Genomic DNA, 20264 nt, shown 5'->3' on the forward strand with positions numbered 1-20264 from the left:
GAGTTGCTGTAAAAGGGAAAAAAAAAAAGGGGGGGTTTTTTTTTTTTTTTTTTATCCTGTGGGGGAAAAGTGAGATTTTCTTCGGCTCTTAACTCACTGCCATGGCTTTGTCCATTGCAGGCAGAGTTGAATATTAGCTAAATGAAAGCAGATTTCATGTTTCAGTAATTAGTCTCTTGGATGCTAAAGTGAGTGGGTGTGTTGATTATGTTGCCTGTAATATTCAGTTCGCTCTCTTAGTTTCCCTTCAACTGAGCTGCCACTGAGGGGAGCAGCAGAGGGATGTGCTGATGGAAGAAAGGGCTTGATTAAGGAAAGTGAAGAAATACAAGGAGGACTGTGCAGATAGAGATGATTTGATTTGATTTGATTTATATGTACAGCAGAATTAAACAACAGCTGCAACACCACTGTGCACAAGTTACAAGAGACAAGTAAGCGTGACCTAATTTTAAAACAACACAAAAACAAATAGATCTGCGCCAGTGGGAAAGCACAATATGTGCCACAAACAGTGCTTCTCCAGCCGCTGTGTGAATCTTTCTGGTTTATGTCTGTTGACTCTGGGCACTCTGTCTTGATGGACTGACAGGGAACTGATTTTGACCCGCATAGTCCTCCAGGACTAATTTATTTCATCCTGTTTAGTGTAGAGGACTGCTGCAGTTTATGCCACTGGCTCAGCTATTAAAAGTGGTGCTCTGCCTCCTCTTACTCTGTTTTCTTTCTGGCTCTCCCATACACATACCACTTACATTTTTACTAATGTTATAAAAATGTATGTCTGTCCCCAAGGTAGATCTACTTAAGTTCAAGATTCTTGTGATTACGTTCAAGGCCGTGCATGGTCAGGCCCCTGCCTACATTAGAGGGCTATTGCAGCAGAAGTAGGTCTCCTAGATCTGCTCACGGTTTGTTAGTTGTTCCTCTCTCCAGACTCAAAGCTAAAGGAGTCTGAGACTACGTTCACACTGCAGGTCTTAATGCTCAGATCGGATTTTTTGCCGAAATCCAATTTTTTTGCACTGTTGTTCACACTGTCATTTAAATGCGACTGCCATCTGTCTCATGTGTGAACGGTATACAGCCCTGAGGTGACCCGCATGCGCAGAAGAGGACGTGACGTCAGACGCAGTGTACTGTGTTTGCGAAAATAAAAATGGATGCGGCTCGTGATATCAATATTGTGATAGCGATGTACCAGTTAATGTGCAATCAAAATAAAGAAATAATAAGAAGGAGGGCACAAATATTGCTTATGGCCTCGCCTCCTCCAGCGCAGAATTGTGACGTCTGTTGCATTTCAATGACATAAAAATCGCATGAAATGCGACATGGCCGTTCAGACTGAAGTCGCATTGCAAAACATCAGATATGTATCCGATTTAGGACCACATATGAAAGTGGCCTGGACCGAATTTGAAAAAATCGGATTTGTGCTGTTCACACTCTCATAAGGAAATCGGATATGGGTCACATTTGGGCAAAAAGATCGGATTTGAGCCACTTCAGCCTGCAGTGTGAACGTGGCCTGAGACTTCAAAGTTGTGGCTTCTATACTCAAGAACTCTGAAAATCCTGTTGGATTTAATATCCGTGGGCACCTTTAAAAAGCAGCTCAATCCCCATTTCTTTAGACTTGGCTTTAAATAGTGTTCTTATTAGCCATTTGTATCATTATTTATTATTTTTATATTCTATTTTTTTCTTTGTCTTTGTTTAGTGACATCTAGTGCTACATAAAGATATTTATTTTGATGCTTTCTAAGGTTGTCATTGAAATGTGCCTAAATCTCAGTGGGATAAAGATGCTCAGATTAGATAATATTTAAAAAAATACACTATGTTCTCTAAGTAATTCACATAATCCTTTGGTACTTCCTCCCTTCTCTCTGCCCTCAGACTTCCTCCCTCAATCCTCCCAGCTGCTGTGCAATAATATATTTGACTTTACTGGACGTCCCAGGGAGGAATTCTTGGTGTTTGGTGAACCGGAGTCTCTCCAGTGTGATTTCAGAGGCAGTGGACAGTGGTCACTAATCACATCGCTGTGACAGAGCCTGTATGTGTTCATGTGTTTGTGTGTGTGTGAGGTGGAAGTGGCTCGGTTTTCCTTTTCATGCGTGTTCATCAGCAAACAAATCCCATATATTTATGGGGACATGATACTGGGAATACCAGCAGTGAAAGGAATGCTTGTTGCGTTGTTCTTCCTCTCTCTGTTAGTTATTTCCTATTTGGGGTGGCTGTGGCTCACGAGGTAGGGCAGTCGTCTCCTGACCAGCAAGTTGGTGGTTTGACTCCTGGTCTCCCCGCATGCCTAAGTGTCCCTGAGCAAGACACTGAACCCCGAATTGCTCCCGGTGGCTTGACTAGCGCCGTTGTGTGGCAGCCTGTTGTCATTGGTGTGTGAATGGTGTATCATCTCCTGTAAAGCGCTTTGGCCAGTGCAACACACTGTGGAAAAATGCGCTATTAAATACAGTCCATTTACCATTAAGTTCTGAGATCTCTGGCATTTTGCGTTCTCCATGGGGCCCTGGCTGCACGTCAGGGATGTGGAGGACCACCACTGGCTGGCCCTCAGGCTACTGAGCTGCCCTTTTTACTTGACAGTGTTTGCAGCAAGCAGCTAGTCCTAGAATTCAGGTTGGTAGGCTCATATTATCAAGGGCAAGTGCTTTTAGAAAGGAAACGTGGGTGTCATCAAAGATTTGTTCTTTAAGAGCATCAAGGTCTGAGTAAAACTCTGACCTTCAGTATGTTACAAGCACATCTAAACCTGCAAGGTTACAGTGCTGTTGATGATCTCAGTTGACTGTAAAATCTAGTGTAGTGACAGCACTGAGGAAGTGTATTTTTCCGCTGAGTTCCTCATTGCCTCAGTCACCTATAGGTCCAGAGTAGGAGGGGGTGAAAAGCCCCATATAGTATATGCTCTCACACAGGATTAACACACGCCTGTGAGCCAATCCCTGGGGGGGCGCACACACACACACACACACACACACACACTGGAAGGAGTTATACCGGCTGCACATACTCACACTTGTATACACACACATGCAGAGTATTAAAAACGTCTACACTTACCATACAGTACACACATTAGAACCCATCTAGCGCTTTTTGCTCAGTCATATAATAAGAGGCACATGTCTTATGGAGTTGGCCACACATATACAGTATATTTGTCACTTATGATATGGCTTGAACAGCTGATTGTTTTATTTTAGTATTTGCTCTGGACCTACTATTGAAGAGCCTTGATTCCCTCATAATGTTTTTGTGATAAAGTGGCTGATGAAAATACTGACAGACAGCACATTTCAAACTGATGGTACATTTTATTGTTAATTGTGGAAGTTACTGTAAATGACCAATTCACTTGTCCCACATGTGTTTTCTTACGTTTCTAATGTTAACTTTGGTCCGGACTGTCTGCGCCACCTCAGGACGAGTCCTTTGGGTCTAGGAAAATACTTTTTCAATATTCCTCTGGACTGAGAGAGCAAACACTCTGAATCAGAGTTGAAGAATTAACATTTTCTACTTGCAGAAAAGTAACCAGCTATATTACACAGTATGCTAACTTCGGCAACAGCTGTTATTCTAATGTTAGCCTAGCTGTCCTTACTAGCTGGCTAATGACGTGAGTGCTTTGCCTTGCCAACACCTTATGTGTGCTGTGGGTTCTTTGCCTTTACAAGGACCATATTTCAATTTCATGCTCAGAAATACCCAGTGAAACTCCTCTCACTCCTTTTTCCCTTCTTTTTTGAAGTACCATTTTAGTGTGTGGGTGAGAGGTTAAGAGTGGGATTAGGTTTAGGTTACGCAGAAGGTTAAAGCATTTAGAGATGGAGTTTAGATAACAAAGGTCACAACAAGTATGTTGATGCAAACTAGTGTGTGTTGTGTCAGACCAAAGCCCTGCTCAGTCTGTAAAGCTGGATTCCCAGTATACTGTATCCTCCATAGTGGGAGATCATCGGACATAAGCATGTGATGATATAGGAAGGCATGCGTCCAGCCTTAAGTTCTGGTAGCAGGGAGAATTTTCCCTGTCTTGCTGTGTTTCCACTATCAGAACCTACCGAGCGGTATACCCTGTACTTCTGCCCATATAACCTCCCAGGTTGACACAGAGTGTCCTGCTTTGTTTTTCCACTGTATTTTCTCTGTGTAGGGTCCCTTTAGAGGAGGGAGGGGCTGCCTTCTCACACACGCAGTCAGCTGAGCACAGGGAGAACAGGCATCACTCCATAGTCCAACAATCAGTCAGTAACAGAGACTGAATGAGCACTAATTCAAACAGTTGTTGACCAAGCAGAACACAGACTTAACCAATGATTTAACCAATCACTGGCGACTGCTCGGTGCTCAAGCACCCCCTCCCCACCTCACTTTCTTGGAGCTTGATTTTAGTACTACCTCCTGAAGGGTGCTAAAATGTAGCTCCCAGAACGCACCTCCAAAGCGGAAACAAAAACAGAACCCATGACAAGTGTTACTCTGCTCTACACATTTCTGTAGGTTCCTATAATGGAAAACCCCCTTCAGAGCATCAGCACACTCCCCTTCGTTATCCCTATCCCAACAACCAGGCTGTCTCCCCCATCTGTGAGCACTCCATCCATAGTCCTAACTAAGACATCTGACTGGGACTTTCCCAGCATGCTGAAAGGGGAAGCTCTGTTTGTTCCTACTGAGAGGCGAATGGACGCCTCTGCTCCTGTTTGATATTTCAGTTTAACGAGGTATGAAGGTGGTGTCTGTGGGATGGGATCGTAGACCCAGACCCAGCTTCTCCAACCATCTGCAAATGTCACCCTTTGGAAATGCTGCTGGCTACATGAAGGAGCACTTTCAACAATGAGAAGAATTCACTGACTGTTGTGTCGTTAAAAGCATTGGTTGTTTGAATCCCTCAAAAGAAACATTATCAAACATGGAACCCCCTGTTAAGATTTTCACATGAGAGGCCTAAAGTATATTGTAATATGCAGTGTGGATATAATGCCACTGTAAAATTGACTATGCTTAGTTGTCTTGAGTGTTTGTTTAGAGGGTCTTTACACTTGGTTTCAGACTCTGGTTAATGGAGGAAATGACCCGTTTCTGTCTAATGCTGATTTTTCCCTTTTTTTCTGTCTGTCACAGATTCCCTTTGTACACCAGAGGAGAGAGGTTTCATTTTGACTATGGGGTCTACTTGCTCAACAAGAACATTGCCCAGGTAATATATGAACACATCCAGTGTGTGAATGTTTCATTTAAGAGTGGAAAGGTATTATGACAAATTTGAGAGAAAGGAAATTCACAATTTGTAGTATCTGTAGTCAAAGATATAACTTAAGGGGATAAACAGTGTCTAGAAACTGAGTTCTAGGAAAATATACATGTGAACAGAACCAATACATTCTTCACCTTGTATAAAGTGTACTTAGCTGTCCAGACTTTCTTAAACTGTGCAGTACAAATGGCAATAGCTGTACTCAACTGTACTTTGTGTTTAGTTATAAATAGCAAATTTCAGTATGTATGTTAATGATGCAGTTTATACTGATGTAACTTTAGCACATTAGTATTGACATTGCGATCATTTTAGTATGCTGATGTTGGTTTGTAGCTCAAAGCACCACTGTGGGTACTGCAGCCTCACAGAGATGCTAGCATGGCCCTAGAGCCTTGTCAGTAGGTGATGGACAACAGTAGAGCTCTGTGGCAGAGGAATAAGATGCATCAGGCTTTGGCTACACAGGTAGTACGTGTTGGGAAAATGAAACATTGTAGGTCTTTTCACAGAATTTGTTGACAGTAAGGAAAGTATTAAATATCAGCAGCCTTAACCCTTAAGGGGCCAGTATACTCAGCTCTGTCTCTCACCATGTCTGTAGCCTACAAGCTGATATTCACATCTTCTTGACAGTGTAAAAATGTCAACTGGGTTTGAACTTGTTTCTATAGCTCTTTTTTCAGTCATTACACAGCTACTGTATTTCTGTCACTTTTAATGTGAGCAGCTGAGTACAACACTGCGAATGCCTTCCTGTTGAGAGTGTCTGTAATTCTGCACCATTATCCTTATTTTTATCTGATACACCTCCTGTTGACCTGGGTGACTCTTTCCATTTATCTCTCTGACATTTAACACCGACTTTTAACAATTTGCCTGTTTTTCTTCTGGTTCAGCTGGGAACGACAGGCCTCTCCACTGAATAAGACTGGGACGGACTGAGTTCAAAAAACTACACTTTGGGAGATTTTAGTTTTAATAGTAGACTGTATGCTGCTAGCTGGTCTGCCATCTTCCTACCAGAGTAGTAGTAGTAGTAGTAGTTAGTAGTTAGTAGTAGTAAAAGAATAAGAAAAATAAGTCAAACACTTCAGGCAGCAAATGAGCATATAGTAGAAACCACCAAAGGGAGTGACAGAGTGGCCTGTTGTGTTTTGAAACACTCTCACTCAATACAGTTTGTCATATTTCTCAGTAATGGTTTTTGTGTGATGAATCCAAAATGGAGCCATTATTCAAGGTTGGTCCTGCATTGTACCTTGTTAACTTGCTGTATGTTGTTCACTAAGGCCAAACTCTAATCTGGCACTCATTCCACCACTGCTTGTCAGTCTAAACACACTCAGCCTCAAAGGTGAAATATTAGCCTAACTGAACTACCGAGATTGGTATCCATGTGTTGCTTTTATTGTACCGTATTAACTGTCGAGACTGAGCGCGTGCACACATAACAGGTACAACCTGTAAGACCTGGAAAAAATGCTGCATTGAGGCTCAAAATTTTTTCACCATTTATCATATATATATAGCACATTTTCATACACAAGGGCAATTCATAGTGCTTAACACATTGATACAACATTAAAAACTGCATATATAGATAAAACATTACATTAAAAACATTAAATGTAACTTAAAAGCTGCAGGCTTTAACATTCATGACCCTGTGTAATCTATATCACATGTAGAACATTTGCCATTGTCATCACAGTGCATACTGTATTCTTACTCAACAACTCATAATCTTCTTCAGCAAAGCTGCACATTGGGATCTAAGCCTTCTGAGATTTGATTGACATTCGAAATGTAACCCATGCACTTAGAAATAAATTATTCATTGTGCTGCATCTTATGGCAGACTTTGATTTAAGGTCACCTAGAAGAAAGAAGTTCTTTTTCTTATTTTTACCAAAGCTAGCTACAATAACATGTCCTGCTTTTAACTGCTTGGTAGAGTATCAGTAGTTTAACAGGATGAAAGTTCAGCTTTCATTCAAAGCCATGATTTATGCATTCCATGTGAGCCAGACTACGTTTACGTTAAGGATGAGTTATCAGGTTGATTCCAGAACAGTATAAGGGTACCACATGTGTAGTCCAGCTCCACATGATAGTGATAATAGACCATTGTTTCAAAACCCAATAAGTGGTAAACATGTCATAGTCGATCAAATGGAAATGCAAACAGAGCTTCCCCATCCTAGTTTGGTTGATGTCCACACACCGCATTAAAAATGTATACTCCTGTGAGTCTGATCTTTCATTTTCTTTGATCTCACATTACATCACACATGTTCAGGTTTTAGAAGTTAAAGCAGGAGACAACAGAACTCTCATGCTACATGAATTTTCTTCTTTTAGGTCTAATCAATATTCCTTGATATTCTCAGCCACAGCCTGCTCTGCTTGGGTGCTTCTTATTAATTACACGAAGTGGGGCCTTTATTAGGAAATGTCTGGGTTAGAGCATGGATTTTCTGCTGCTGATATCATTTGCCAAGAGAGAAAGCATTTCAATTGCAGCAGATGTTTTTTGTGGTTCTTTTTTGTCCCTTTAATAGATGTTTTTGGTTGAGCCAGGCATGTTGTGAAGCCATTGTTCAGCTTGTCCAATGACTGGCTCCATGATGCAAAGCAGAGGTCTGGTTTCACAGCAGAACTGGCTGATTGGATGGATTGCTGAGCCTAGGTGGAAGACATTAACTGTCCATCTCTTATTAAATTGCCCTGTGTGGTTGCTTTTGAAACTGATACAGGGACACTGGTAAAGAATCAGGGCCACAGCAGGTTAGCCTTGCTTTGATGTGGCAGAAGAAGAGGTTTGCTTTTATTAGGTCTTATATGATGAAGCTAAGGGCAAGGATAGGGAGAGTACTCGGAGCACTCTGGAAGTAAGGTGGTAGCACACTCCAATGCTGCCACTTCAGGTTTATTTGTTTGACAAAGAGAAGTTGAGAAAGGCTTTAAAGAATGTTTGGGCTAAAGCCCAGACATTCACTAACTCCTTTTTTGTGCAGTCAGAAATTGTTGCAAAATCTGCTGTGCCTAAGTGAGACATCCATGTTTATATGAAGACATTGCCATATTTGCTATCACATTTTTTTCTTTTGAATCAATACCAAAAGCATGAACATGATTCACAGAAAATTGTTGTTTCCTCTCAGCTTAGTTGTTAAAAAGGCATCAGGTTGCTGTTTATCTTTGAAATAGTCAGCCGCAGGTATATTACTGGGCCTGAAGTTCATCCACAAATGTTAAACCTCCATTCACAGTGACAAATTATCCTAATTAGTGTGGCTAGTACATTGTTGTAAAACAGGCATGTGGGGCTAATTAGATGACAACTCATGCTGCACAAAATCTCTAGGTTTTAAGGTAGAGGGGGATGGCATAACAATTAGTTCTCAATTACTAAGGTTGGTGTATCATATTTTGTGGCCTGATGCACAGGAAACCAATTATTAAAAATTAAATTTAAATCTATTCACCTGTATTTCTGTATATTGGGGAAAGTCGCCTACAGTCTGCCACCTTCCAGGTCTCTGGCCAATTTTACACCATGATCTGCAAGCACAGTGCCATACTGTTGGTCTAGAATATACGTCATAGCGTCTGATGCCATTAAGAGTGGTAACTCTGGCTTCATAAAATATGCAGTGACTCATGAGGGACCCTACTGTTTTTAGTGGTTAGTGGAAGTGGCAGAAAGTGGAACAGGAGCTGGTTGGCTGGAGGTATTTTTGGTGAAGCTGTTTTTAAAGGCTGTAGGTACTCTAGCAAGAATAACTTGAGAGTTGGTGTTCTCCACAGGGGAACATGGAAGTGGTAGATATGGTATGATCTTTTGCAGACTCTTTGTACATTACTAGGTACTGACGTACTGTATTAGGCAAATGTAAATGAGTGTTGCGATTGAATTGCACATTACACATTTACTCATTCTCACCTACAATAAGTAAATTGGCTCTATAAAATCTAGTAGTAAACGGAGTGATTTTTGCATTATATTCAGATTATTAAAAAATGATTACACACAGCAAAGGTTCTGTGTCAGATTTGGACTGTTGTGGTCATGCCATATGAATCATAAGCCATTGAGTCCATATTCTGAAAATGTTGTTTTTACTAAGATTAACCTTACTAGAGGAACTTGTTGGTTTGGATATAGTATCATACAGTAAAATGAATATGGAAATACACTGTATGGGTCATCAGGTTTGGTGAGGAAAACACAGTCACCCCCTCTTCTCTTCCTCCTTGCTCTGTTGTTATCCATGTCATCTTTATGAAGTCCACTTACTGTTTTTCAAACTGCAGATCCTTCTTTCTGCTCCTCACCTCTGTAACAGAGCTAATGACCCCAATTGAAATAGATGCAGCATAGTCTTGATATAGCCCTTTGTGACCATTAGCTCATGTGATTGTGCTTCATTAAAAACTATACGAGTCAAGCAAAAATATAAAAAGTGAACATTATGCAGCTCTATTCCACGTCATAGCTCCCCTCCACCTCAAACCAAATTGTCAAGACTGTTAAAATCCCCCAGTGAAAACTATCTCCAGCTATTACCTTATTTCCTTTAATGCGGTTGTTGGAGACAGTACAGGGTCTACAACTGAGTGTTGTGAAAAGAGCCTCTTTAGTAAAACAATGGCTGTGCCATATTGGCAGACAAACTCAGTTTTTCCACAGTTGACATTCCTGAAAGCAGTTGTATGTTTACTCTGTCCACCAAACTATGAATCAGAAATGGCAGTATACAGTGAGTGAGTACTAATAACCAAATACAGGTTATCAAAAGTATGTGCTTCTGTCTTCCTAGTTTGATCAACAGTATGCACTATGTTCTTTAAATATTAAGGACTTTTTTTCAATCTTTTTGCTCATACATCTTGCAAACTTTAATTTATTTATAAAGGTATTGTATAAAATGTGATAGCTGTCATGTGTTGAACCCCACATCCTGAAGAGTCTTTTATATGATGTCATTCTGTCTCAGTTGCTCCCTGGAGAAAGGTTCTGCTCTCTTTGGTCAAATACTTCCCTGTTGCTTGAATGCCTTTGACTGAGAACAGACACTGAATCCATAGCTTGTTTCTCAGCAGTATCTTTCTGAGAATTTGAATACTTTTAGACGGAACTATTCCAGGTTTTCCTCACAAACCTGTTGGTCTTTCTCTCCTTGTCCAGCTGAGGCTTGAGGTTCATGACTCACTTCTCAGTGTGTTCCAGAGAACGTTCCAGAAAAAAAAAGAAGGCAAAACAGATGATTACATCTGAACTGTCTGAACTGTCCCGCATGAACAACAGCAGTCATTCTTCTGTCCAGCCGCCTCTGCCGAAACCTCATCTCAGTAAACAGACTCCTCAATGTTCAGAAATCATAAAGCAGCCCACTGTGTGCTGTTTGTTTACCTGAACCCTGGACCACGGTTCCCCAGGCTCTGCCACCATCTTTAGCCTAAGACAGACAGCGCCTGGAAGCAATCAGGCCTGTTCAACCGCCTGCTGCTCATTGTCTTCAACTTTCTATAACAGCAACATCCGTTTTCTATTGCACAGGGATTGATATGATAAAATACATAATGGGTGGGATAGGCACCAGAAAATGCACCACCAAGTCAATGTAATATACCTCACTTTCACCCTAAACAGGAAAGAGGAAGGAACAAATGAAGTACCAAGTGAAGTTCTCTTTTAGGCTGAGCCATGAACGTGTCTGTTTTTGCTTTAGCCTGGTGAAGAATAGCCTGAATATGTACGCTTCGTGCGTCATTTTCCACGTGGCCACATGCTTTACAAATATTAGCTAATCAGCCCCTTGCATAGTAGTAATAGTAGAGGATAAGTTATAGATCCTGTATCTGTCAGTGTTTTGCATTTGAATACCATTAAGACACCACATTTAACAAGATCTCTGTACATTGCTGATAGTAAAACGCACTTCATTAGTGCACTTTATCACATTTGGCAGATAATTGGGTTAAATTAAGAGTAGCATGGGTTAAATTGTGAAATTAGCAGCCAGCCTGAAATGAGCAGAGACAGTAGGCTGATGGCCATCCCTGATGGTTGATGCAAAGAGGAAGGAGTGAAGCGAGAAGTATTGTTCTCATGGTGGACATAGAGAGATTAGATCTTTCAAAAAGCTGTAGTCTGCAGTACTGTTATCTTAATTTGGATTGTGCATTGCATGTGCTGGACAGACACGGTATGTCTTTCACCTGTTAATAGATGTGTGCATTGTGTTAACTAATACAGGTTATTTGTGAATTGTCCTCATATTTTTTCATCTGCCCTTGGCTTGCAGCGTACTGTATTTATCCTTGAATTTTCATAATAAACAAAAAGTAGCAGCCTGCTCCTCTGTTGTACCCAACTGAACTGGTAAATGTTTTTTAGACATGATTTGCAAGTAACCTGTGGTTTATGTATCTTGGCTAAGGCTGAGCAGTGTCAGGAGAAATGTGAATACACTGCTACAGTGCAGGAAGAATCAGAACTGAGAAATTACACTTAGCACTGTTTTTCTACTCTGAAGAAACAGCCTGTAGGAAAAATAAAGCTTCCAGTGGTTTAGTTGTCCTGTGGTTCTCTGAAACTCCTTATTCAAGCTATCTATTAACCAATCCCAGGCTTTACCATGCACCTCTGTATGCCCATAGATTTTCATAGCCTTACTGTGTGGTCCCTTGTTTCCATCACAAACTTGTGTTGTTAGCTACAGCTTGCATCCAGTGCCACTTACTGGTCAGAGAGAGTTGTTGGTGGAACCCTTTTTTACTACCAGAAATAAGAGCACTCTTCCATAAACATGTATTTACCACATATTGCTGTATCAGAGCGTGTTGAAACGTGGTGCTTGAAAAGCCTTAACCACCCCACTCCAGGTTCTGTTGTTAATTTTAAAAAAAAGGACAATGGAATTAATGGATGCTCAGGAGCAGACCAGTACAATGAAAAGAATAGTCTTTGTAGTCTGTTAGCTCTCTTGCTTGCTGTCGGCCAAAAGTTGGGATTTATCAGCAGCTCTCGGGCTGCAGCTGTTTGTCTGTGTCACTGTTCTGTGGTTTTTCAGTTTTGGATATGTGATGTCGTGAAGCCATCAGTGCACTGCAGTTATGCCTAAGCTCCAGGGTTTTATGTGCAATCCTCTGGGCAGCCACCTATGACTTTATGAAACACTTCATAAAGTCAATTCATCTAAATGAATTTCCACATTTTGTAGTTGTTGTAGTGGTAGTTCCAGGTTTGTCCATCACCATAAAGAGGTGCCAGAGGAACAAGATCCACTCAATATAAGGGTAATCCTGTGTCTGTCGGTAGATGTGTGTTTCTAAGGGGGAATTAGTGACTGATTGGAGAAACTTCTGTACTGTATATGTGTTTAGGTTGTCAAGTCAAGCCTTTATTATTTGCAAGGAGGGTTGAGGGCATGTCAGGGAAACACTTAGGCACCGCACCTACGTGTTTTTGCTGAGCGCCTAAGCCAAATGAATGTAAAAAGGTGACATATCAAAATGATTGTAAAAACAATAGTGAGTTGTGTGCACTGAAAAATAAATCACAGGCTGGCAACAGGAATGATCAACAGTCAATCAACAATCAGTGTTTGGACAAATGCTTGTGTGATTGTTATGTGACAGCATCGCCAAGCTAACCAAACAGCTGATTTCTCTGTACCATCAATTCACAATTAATCACCCAAACAATCAACAATCTAGTTCCTGAACAGTCCAATGGATTTCTGGCATGTTACAAATTTGGTCAGCTGTCTTTCAGGTCCACAGTCCAAAGTTAGTTGCACAAGTACAAAGATGACAGCATAATGTGGCACAGACAAGATATCACATTTTGTAGACAAAATCAACTGAAATGAGGCCTTATATATTTATATACTGTATATGGACAAGACTAATCGATGCTCTGGCCACAACACACTGTAGCCTACAATGTGTCATCAGAATGGTGCCATGACTGACACCAACAGCAGATTACTTCATCAACTGTACAAATGGCTAAATTTAACAGTGTTTTTCTTGTGGTTGGCCTCATCTTCACTGGAGTTGTCAATTAACACACCCCAACACTGTGAGCACTGAAGTTGCAGATTCTGGCCATGTGGGAGGGTTGATTAAAACCTATAGTGTGAGTTTTAAGAGATCGTACGTTATCAATACCCCCTCCAAAACAAACAAACAACAACAACAAAGCACCTAAGCTGTCTGAAACCCTGTCATTAGATAAGGAGGAACCTGTAGAGAGTATTTTATGTTACAATATCAGAATATATAGGTCAGAGTTTAGAGATGATACATTTCACTATGTGGCGTGTTTAGTTTGCTTTTATATTTTTGTTGTTTTTTTACGATCAGTCGCTGTAATCATGGTATGATCATTATCTTGGAATATCTTCTTCCCATAGGTCAGACTGTGGATTTTCCTGGCAATTTATTCTAAAAATGTGGCATTTGCTGTGATTCTTTGCTGCTCAATTGAACTATTTACTTAATAGTACGTCTGCAGTTTCCAACGGTTTAGAATTTGTAGTCGATACTTGTTTGGAGTCTCTACTCCTGTTGTCTCACCACATGTTACAGTATACCACTCTTTAGCATCTGGGACCCTCTAAAGTCCCTTCACGTAAAGATAACTTCTCTCTCTCTCTCTCTCAACTCCACTTTAACAACCATTTTTTTGTGGTAGAAGCTAAAGATGTTCCTTAGGTTACAAGGAAACTAACTGTGTTCTAGATAAAGGAAAGCGGAAACCCCAGCAGATGGTTCATTGCAGGATAAGTATGTTTTTTTCTTCCTTCACATGATGTTATTGCTATTCCTTTGATCATAGATATGTCATAGTGTGTTAAAATATCTGCAGTTTTTAAGTCAAGGGAAAATGGACCAAGGCACAGAAACAACAGAATTCTGTCTGCTTGTGGGCTTTTTTTTGGGCTAAGCTTAGCTCCTGGGGCCTCCACCAACTTGTCATAGGAATGGAGAGGGCACAGACCAAGTATATATTATGTCAGCAAGTTTAGAAAAACTTGTTTTTCTTGTTAATTTATCAAACCCTGTGTGCTGTCATGTGGGTGTTTGGGAGTAGAGGTACTCCATCGTGAGCACAGCCCTTATTGTAGCTCCATGACAGCTCATAGCATAAAACAATGCTGGCCCCATCTGGTCAGTTTCTGAAAAAAATATCAGCCATCCTGACTTTGCGTTAGTCCTTCTATCCAGTGTTGTTGCTGCTGCCATGTGGATTTCATTACAGCCCTTTGACTATGGCCAATTAGCAGCTTTTCATCTGAATTAACACAGCGGCTGAGCCAGAGTTCTTCAAGTTGCACTCGTAATCAAGTTTAGAGAGTCTCTGTAATTAGGTTTTTTTTTTTTTTTTAAATCTGAGTATTACTCTTTTCCTCTGAAAATTTGTTGCCCTAACACCCTTCATCATCAGATAAACTTTCACCTCATTAGGGTAGTGTCTCTGTATAAGCCCCTGATGTCAGCCTCCGTTACTCTGCTAGGCGGAAAAGATATGGTGTCCTTGTTGTCATGCAATCATCAACGTCATCCAGCCACAACTTTCCCATTGTTAATGAAGCATATTTGATGAGCATAACACATAATCATTTGACAGTTGTTGGAGAAAATGGACAAGTGGCTCATGAAAGTAGCTGTTAAAAAACACCAGCTCAAGTTAAGAAGAGGGAGCTACAAGGGAATTATTTTTTTCTTTTCATCTTTTCCTTTTTTCCTATTTTTCAGCATATTAGTTCCATAAATAATGTTACTTTTATTGTGTGGTCTTGAGTCAGTAACAAAATTCATTGCACTTACTGAAATCCACAGTATAGACCCATATCATGCAAAGACACATAAGATCTAATATTGTACAAAGTCCAAAAGTAGATGAGACTTGGACATACATTTTATTCAGTTTCAGCATTAGAACAGAGACTGCCTTAGGAGTTTTGGCCATGTAAACAATTTTAAAATTAACCATGGAGGCATGTTGGTACTGGATGCCTCACAGTATTCTGGGTTTGAACCTGCTAGTCACCCTGTGTTGAGTTGGCATGATCTCCCTGTGCCTGCATGGGCTTTCTCCAGGGGCTCTTTCATTTCACAGACTTCTATGAAGTCTACATGAAGAACTTTCTGTAGACCACAGCAAAATGTGTGGTGAGACCTATGTTGGAGCAAAGGCAGAGAACTATTTCTATAGTTCTGGGTGTTCCTGGGAGCACAGTGTCCTCAGTGATTTTATCCCTTTAGAATTAAATCTACAACTCATAGTTTGCCGAAAGAGAAGACTGAACTAATGCAGAGTTCAGTTTTAACAAGACAGTAGATAATTGGATTCATTTTTAAAGGATGATCATCATTGTGTGAGGTCAAAAGTCAATGCTAAAAGTAATTTCAGTTATATATTTAAGATTCACGTTGTTTGTTTGTTGTTGCACTCCAGGTTGTTACTCATCCATTATGATGCCCAGCAGCCATTTCTAAAATTTAGTGAACAAATTGTTGCTGTTTATTCTGTTGTTGTCCCCATGGGAACAATTTCTTTTTTTTTATTAAAACATGTCTCAGCCAATTCGTTGGTTTGCGCTTTTCAGAGCAGTTAAAATAATGTCCAGAAAAATTGCACCCAGCCTCAGCAAAATATGCATGCAGCTACAAATATAAACACAAATGCAGAGTATTCTACTATGTCAGCTTGTGTGTTTGTAGCCTTAGCCTACAGTCAGAGTGAAGCCATTTGAGCACAAAATTGTTCTTAAGTCTTCCTGTGACTGCTAATACCAAGCAGCTAGAGAGGTTCACCTGTCAGCAACAATATCATAATTCATCTCCTCCATCCCTCTTGACAAGGCTTTCCCTGGCTGTTAACATCAGCAGTCTACAGCTATTAAGGGTTCTTTAAACTTCAGAGTTGTGATCAATAAATCCAGCTGAAAGGTACTGTGTGAACAGTTGTTTAGATTAGAGGCTGTGGATTATTTCACTTGACTTAAATTTTATTTTGTCAAATATCATTAGTATATCTCAGGCTTAGTTTTTTAAGTTATTGTTGAAAGGACAAGAAATATTTTGCTAGCAGTTTGTATGTGTGAGTAAATGATTGATTTTAATGAATTGGTTGTTGTGAGAGAAGCAGACTGAGCTGTATTTAACTTTACTCTTCAGTTTACCATGGACCTTCTTCCATCTTATTAGAATGTTAGAAAGCACACTTTCAACCTCCCTCTTTCCGTCACACCAAATTAATTGGAACAATAAACATAGCTGACCAAAGTGTGATGAGGAAAAACGCGACCATGCAATAGCTTTTTGTTTTTGTTCACTTTTCTGTCTCTGCTCCTCTCTTCAAGTCCTGATCAGATTTAGCTTCCTGAAAATAAGGTCACATTTAAAAAAAAATCTGTATAGCCACATACTGTATGTGTTCATATCATTTTTATATTAGGAACAGAGAAATATGCTGGAGTTGTACAAATACATCTACAAAGCATCTATATTAGGGGAAAGTAATTTTGTGGGTGGTTATATTTTGACTGTGTGATGATTTTATATAAATCTAAACGTAAGGAAATGTTATGTGTTGTGTTTATTATAATAAAATGTATAGTAGGCTATATTTTCTGTCTGGTTGTAGCAACTGGACACTGGCAGAAGCTAAAGAGAAAGCTGAACAAATGAATATAATCAGTATGTGACAGGCAAACAAAGAGCTGCGAGGTGCGAGTTATGAAGTAGTTACACTGAGGGAGTTGAACTCAGCGCAGCACTCAGTCTGTGGACATTCTGAGCTTGAATCAGCCAGTATACTCACAGGTTACACCTCATCTGATTTAAAATAAATAATGCAGCAAACGCTCCACATGGGATTTTGGCCATGAGTAATGCATTGCTTTCTTGGTAAAATCAAATATTGTATTCAGTAGATTGCATCTTCACAGTCTGCCATGGATTACAAAGACCAGTCTCTGATTCCAATCAGCCACTCATTATGAGAAAATCTTTGTACTGCTCTATGACTGTTTCAGTTTCAAGAGCTGCATCCCACTGGCAGTGCAAAAATGGTTTAACATCCTTAACACTATGCAGGGTCATAGTTGAACAATCCCAGATGACCAGAGAATGCTCCAGGCTCTCCAAAGTAAACCGGACACAGCCTATGCTCTTCCAATACCGTGGCAGGGTTTTGTTTGACACTTGGAGCCAATGAAAAAGGGCCAAGGATTTTTCTTTTTTGTACCGTTATGCTGCTTTTGAATTTTTAAACTTTTGTCAGAAAATCATTTGCATGCACTATTGTATTTGCTGAACTTGTGCTGCATTCTACAGCATAATGTATTTACGGTCAAATTTGTGACTCAGTGTCTGACTCAAGATGGTGAGTTTTCTTAATGTTTCTTTTACCCAAGATGAGTCATTACTATTGTTTTGCTAGCAGAGCTGCAGTCAGTTTTTTCATGGAAATTCTAATTGAGGTTAACTCCCTTTAGTACTATCAGGTGTGACTAATTCAGTGTGAAATGGTGCTTCCCTTTTAAACCATATTTAACATAATCTGTACTTTTTCTTTCTGATTGTGTTTGCCAGTAGCTCTTGGTATATGACTACAATGTCAAATCTAGTCTGCTAGAGCTCAGCCATGGTTGATCTGTTTATGAATAATACTTAATATGTTTATACCTTTGTCCTTTCTAGCTCACACACAGACATACATTTACACAACACAACAACAAAAGACATTGCTAAATCCTTCTCCATGTGAGTATATGAAAGACCTCATGTTTTTCAGTTTGTACACTCCATCCATCCATCCATCCGAGACCGGGTCGTGGGGACAGTAGTCCAAGCCGAGCCTCCCAGACTTCCCTCTCCCCATACACCTCATCTAGCTCCTCAGGAGGAACCCCAAGGCGTTCCCAGGCCAGCCAGGAGACATAGTCTCTCCAATGTGTCCTGGGTCTGCCCCGAGGCCTTCTCCCGGGGGGACATGCCCAGAATACCTGCCCATGGGGGCTTCCAGGGGGCATCCTAAACAGGTGCCCAATCCACCTCAACTGGTTCCACTCAATGTGGAGGAGCAGCGGCTCTACTCTGAGTTCCTCACGGGTGACTGAGCTCCGCACACTATCCCTAATGGTGCGCCCAGCCACTCTCCGGAGGAAACTAATTTCTGCCGCTTGTATCCGCGATCTCATTCTTTCGGTCATGATCCAAAGTTCATGGCCATTCGTGAGGGTAGGAACGTAGATCGACTGGTAAATTGAGAACTTCGTCTTACCACTCAGCTCCTTCTTCACCACAATGGACCGGTACAGAGACCGCATTACTGCGGACGCTGCACCCATCCGTCTGTCAACCTGCCGCTTCATTTTTCCCTCACTCGTGAACAAGACCCTGAGATACTTATACTCCTCCACTCGAGGGAGCAACTCACCCCCAACCCGGCGAGAGCAGTCCAGCTTTTTCTGATTGAGAACCATGGCCTTGGATTTGGAGGTGCTAATTCTCATCCCCACCGCTTTACACTCTGCTGCAAACCCCTCCAGTGCATGCTGTAGGTCTTGAATGATAAAGCCAACAGAAACACATCATCCGCAAAAAGCAGAGACAAAATTCTGCAGCCACCAAAACAGACCCCCTCCGTTACCTGGCTGCGCCTAGAAATTCTGTCCATAAAATAATGAACAGAATCTGTGACAAAGGGCAGCCTTGGCGGAGTCCAACATGCACTGGAAACAGGTCTGACTTACCTCCGGCAATGCGAACCAAGCTCCTACTCCAGTCATACAGGAAACGGACAGCCCGTAACAATGAGCCCTGCACCCCATAATCCCGAAGTACCACTCATGGGATTCCACGAGGGGCACGGTCGAATGCCTTCTGCAGTTCCAAAAAACACATGTAGACTGGTTGGGCAAACTCCCATGAACCCTCCAACACCCTAGTGAGGGTATAGAGCTGGTCCAGGGTTCCTCGGCTGGGGCAAAAACCGCATTGTTCCTCCTGAATCCGATGTTTGACTATCGGCCGGATTCTCCTCTCCAGTACCCTGGCATAGACTTTCCCGGGGAGGCTAAGGATTGTGAGTCCCCCGAACCCCCCCTAACCCCCCCCCCCCTAATTTGTACACTCATCCTCACCAACCCAAATTCCTCTACAGAGCAGTTTGATGCTACATATTTTATCCTGATAGAATAGAAGCAGGATCTTGCTGAAAATCCTTTTGTACTTTAAAATATTGGATGTCTGAGCTTTAATCTGTGGCTTTCTGGTTACTGTTTGGACATGGCAGATAGCTGGCCAGTCAGTTGTACCGGAGGCCAGACAATCATTGTACTGTCATCAAGGGTGTATTCATATTTGAAGTGAAGTAAGCTGAGAGATAGTTATTTGGCAGCTACAAATGGTTGTTATTTTTATGTACCGATGAATATTGAGAAACAAACTAAATCCCATATCAGCTATTACTCATTTTTTATTTCTTGTTAACATTTTCACCATATTATAATAGCCAGCAAAATGAGCAGGCATTTGGACAAGTAGGTCTCAGCAACAGTCACTGAAAACAGCACATTTGACAGTTGGAACCTCAGCCAGATGAGCAGAAATGTACACACTATGCCAGCCCAGGTTCTCCCAATGTCAAAACTAAAAGAAAAGCCATAAAACCACAAAATAAAGAGGAAAGAAAATAATGTGCCCATTCACAAGGAATGCAACAGCATTAAGAGAGAAATTGTGGGTAGCATGAAGCCAGATAGACACCTGCCCACAAACCATATATTCATCCTCTCCTCTCCGGTCTGCTGGTTTCCCAGAGGCTTATTAAAAGCGGTTTGCCTTGTAAAATACCACAACACTTATTCTAAATGAAAAAGTAAGTGTACTTAAAATAAATAAATAAACAGAAGACATTTGACCTGACCTGTGCTGTATT

General features: G+C 41.0%; 1 protein-coding gene across 2 annotated transcripts in view; it reads left to right on the forward strand.

The window, feature by feature from the left end:
- uvrag (UV radiation resistance associated gene) overlaps positions 1-20264 on the forward strand; it is a 96462-nt gene that overhangs the window by 52305 nt on the left and 23893 nt on the right. For both annotated transcript variants that reach the window (XM_020622072.1, XM_020622073.1), the window contains exon 13: positions 5164-5239. In XM_020622072.1, coding sequence (XP_020477728.1) covers positions 5164-5239 — 76 coding nt within the window. The remainder of the gene's footprint in view (positions 1-5163; positions 5240-20264) is intronic.

Source organism: Monopterus albus, unplaced genomic scaffold (assembly GCF_001952655.1).
Source record: "Monopterus albus unplaced genomic scaffold, M_albus_1.0 scaffold272.1, whole genome shotgun sequence".
In the NCBI taxonomy this organism is placed as follows: Eukaryota; Metazoa; Chordata; class Actinopteri; order Synbranchiformes; family Synbranchidae; genus Monopterus; species Monopterus albus.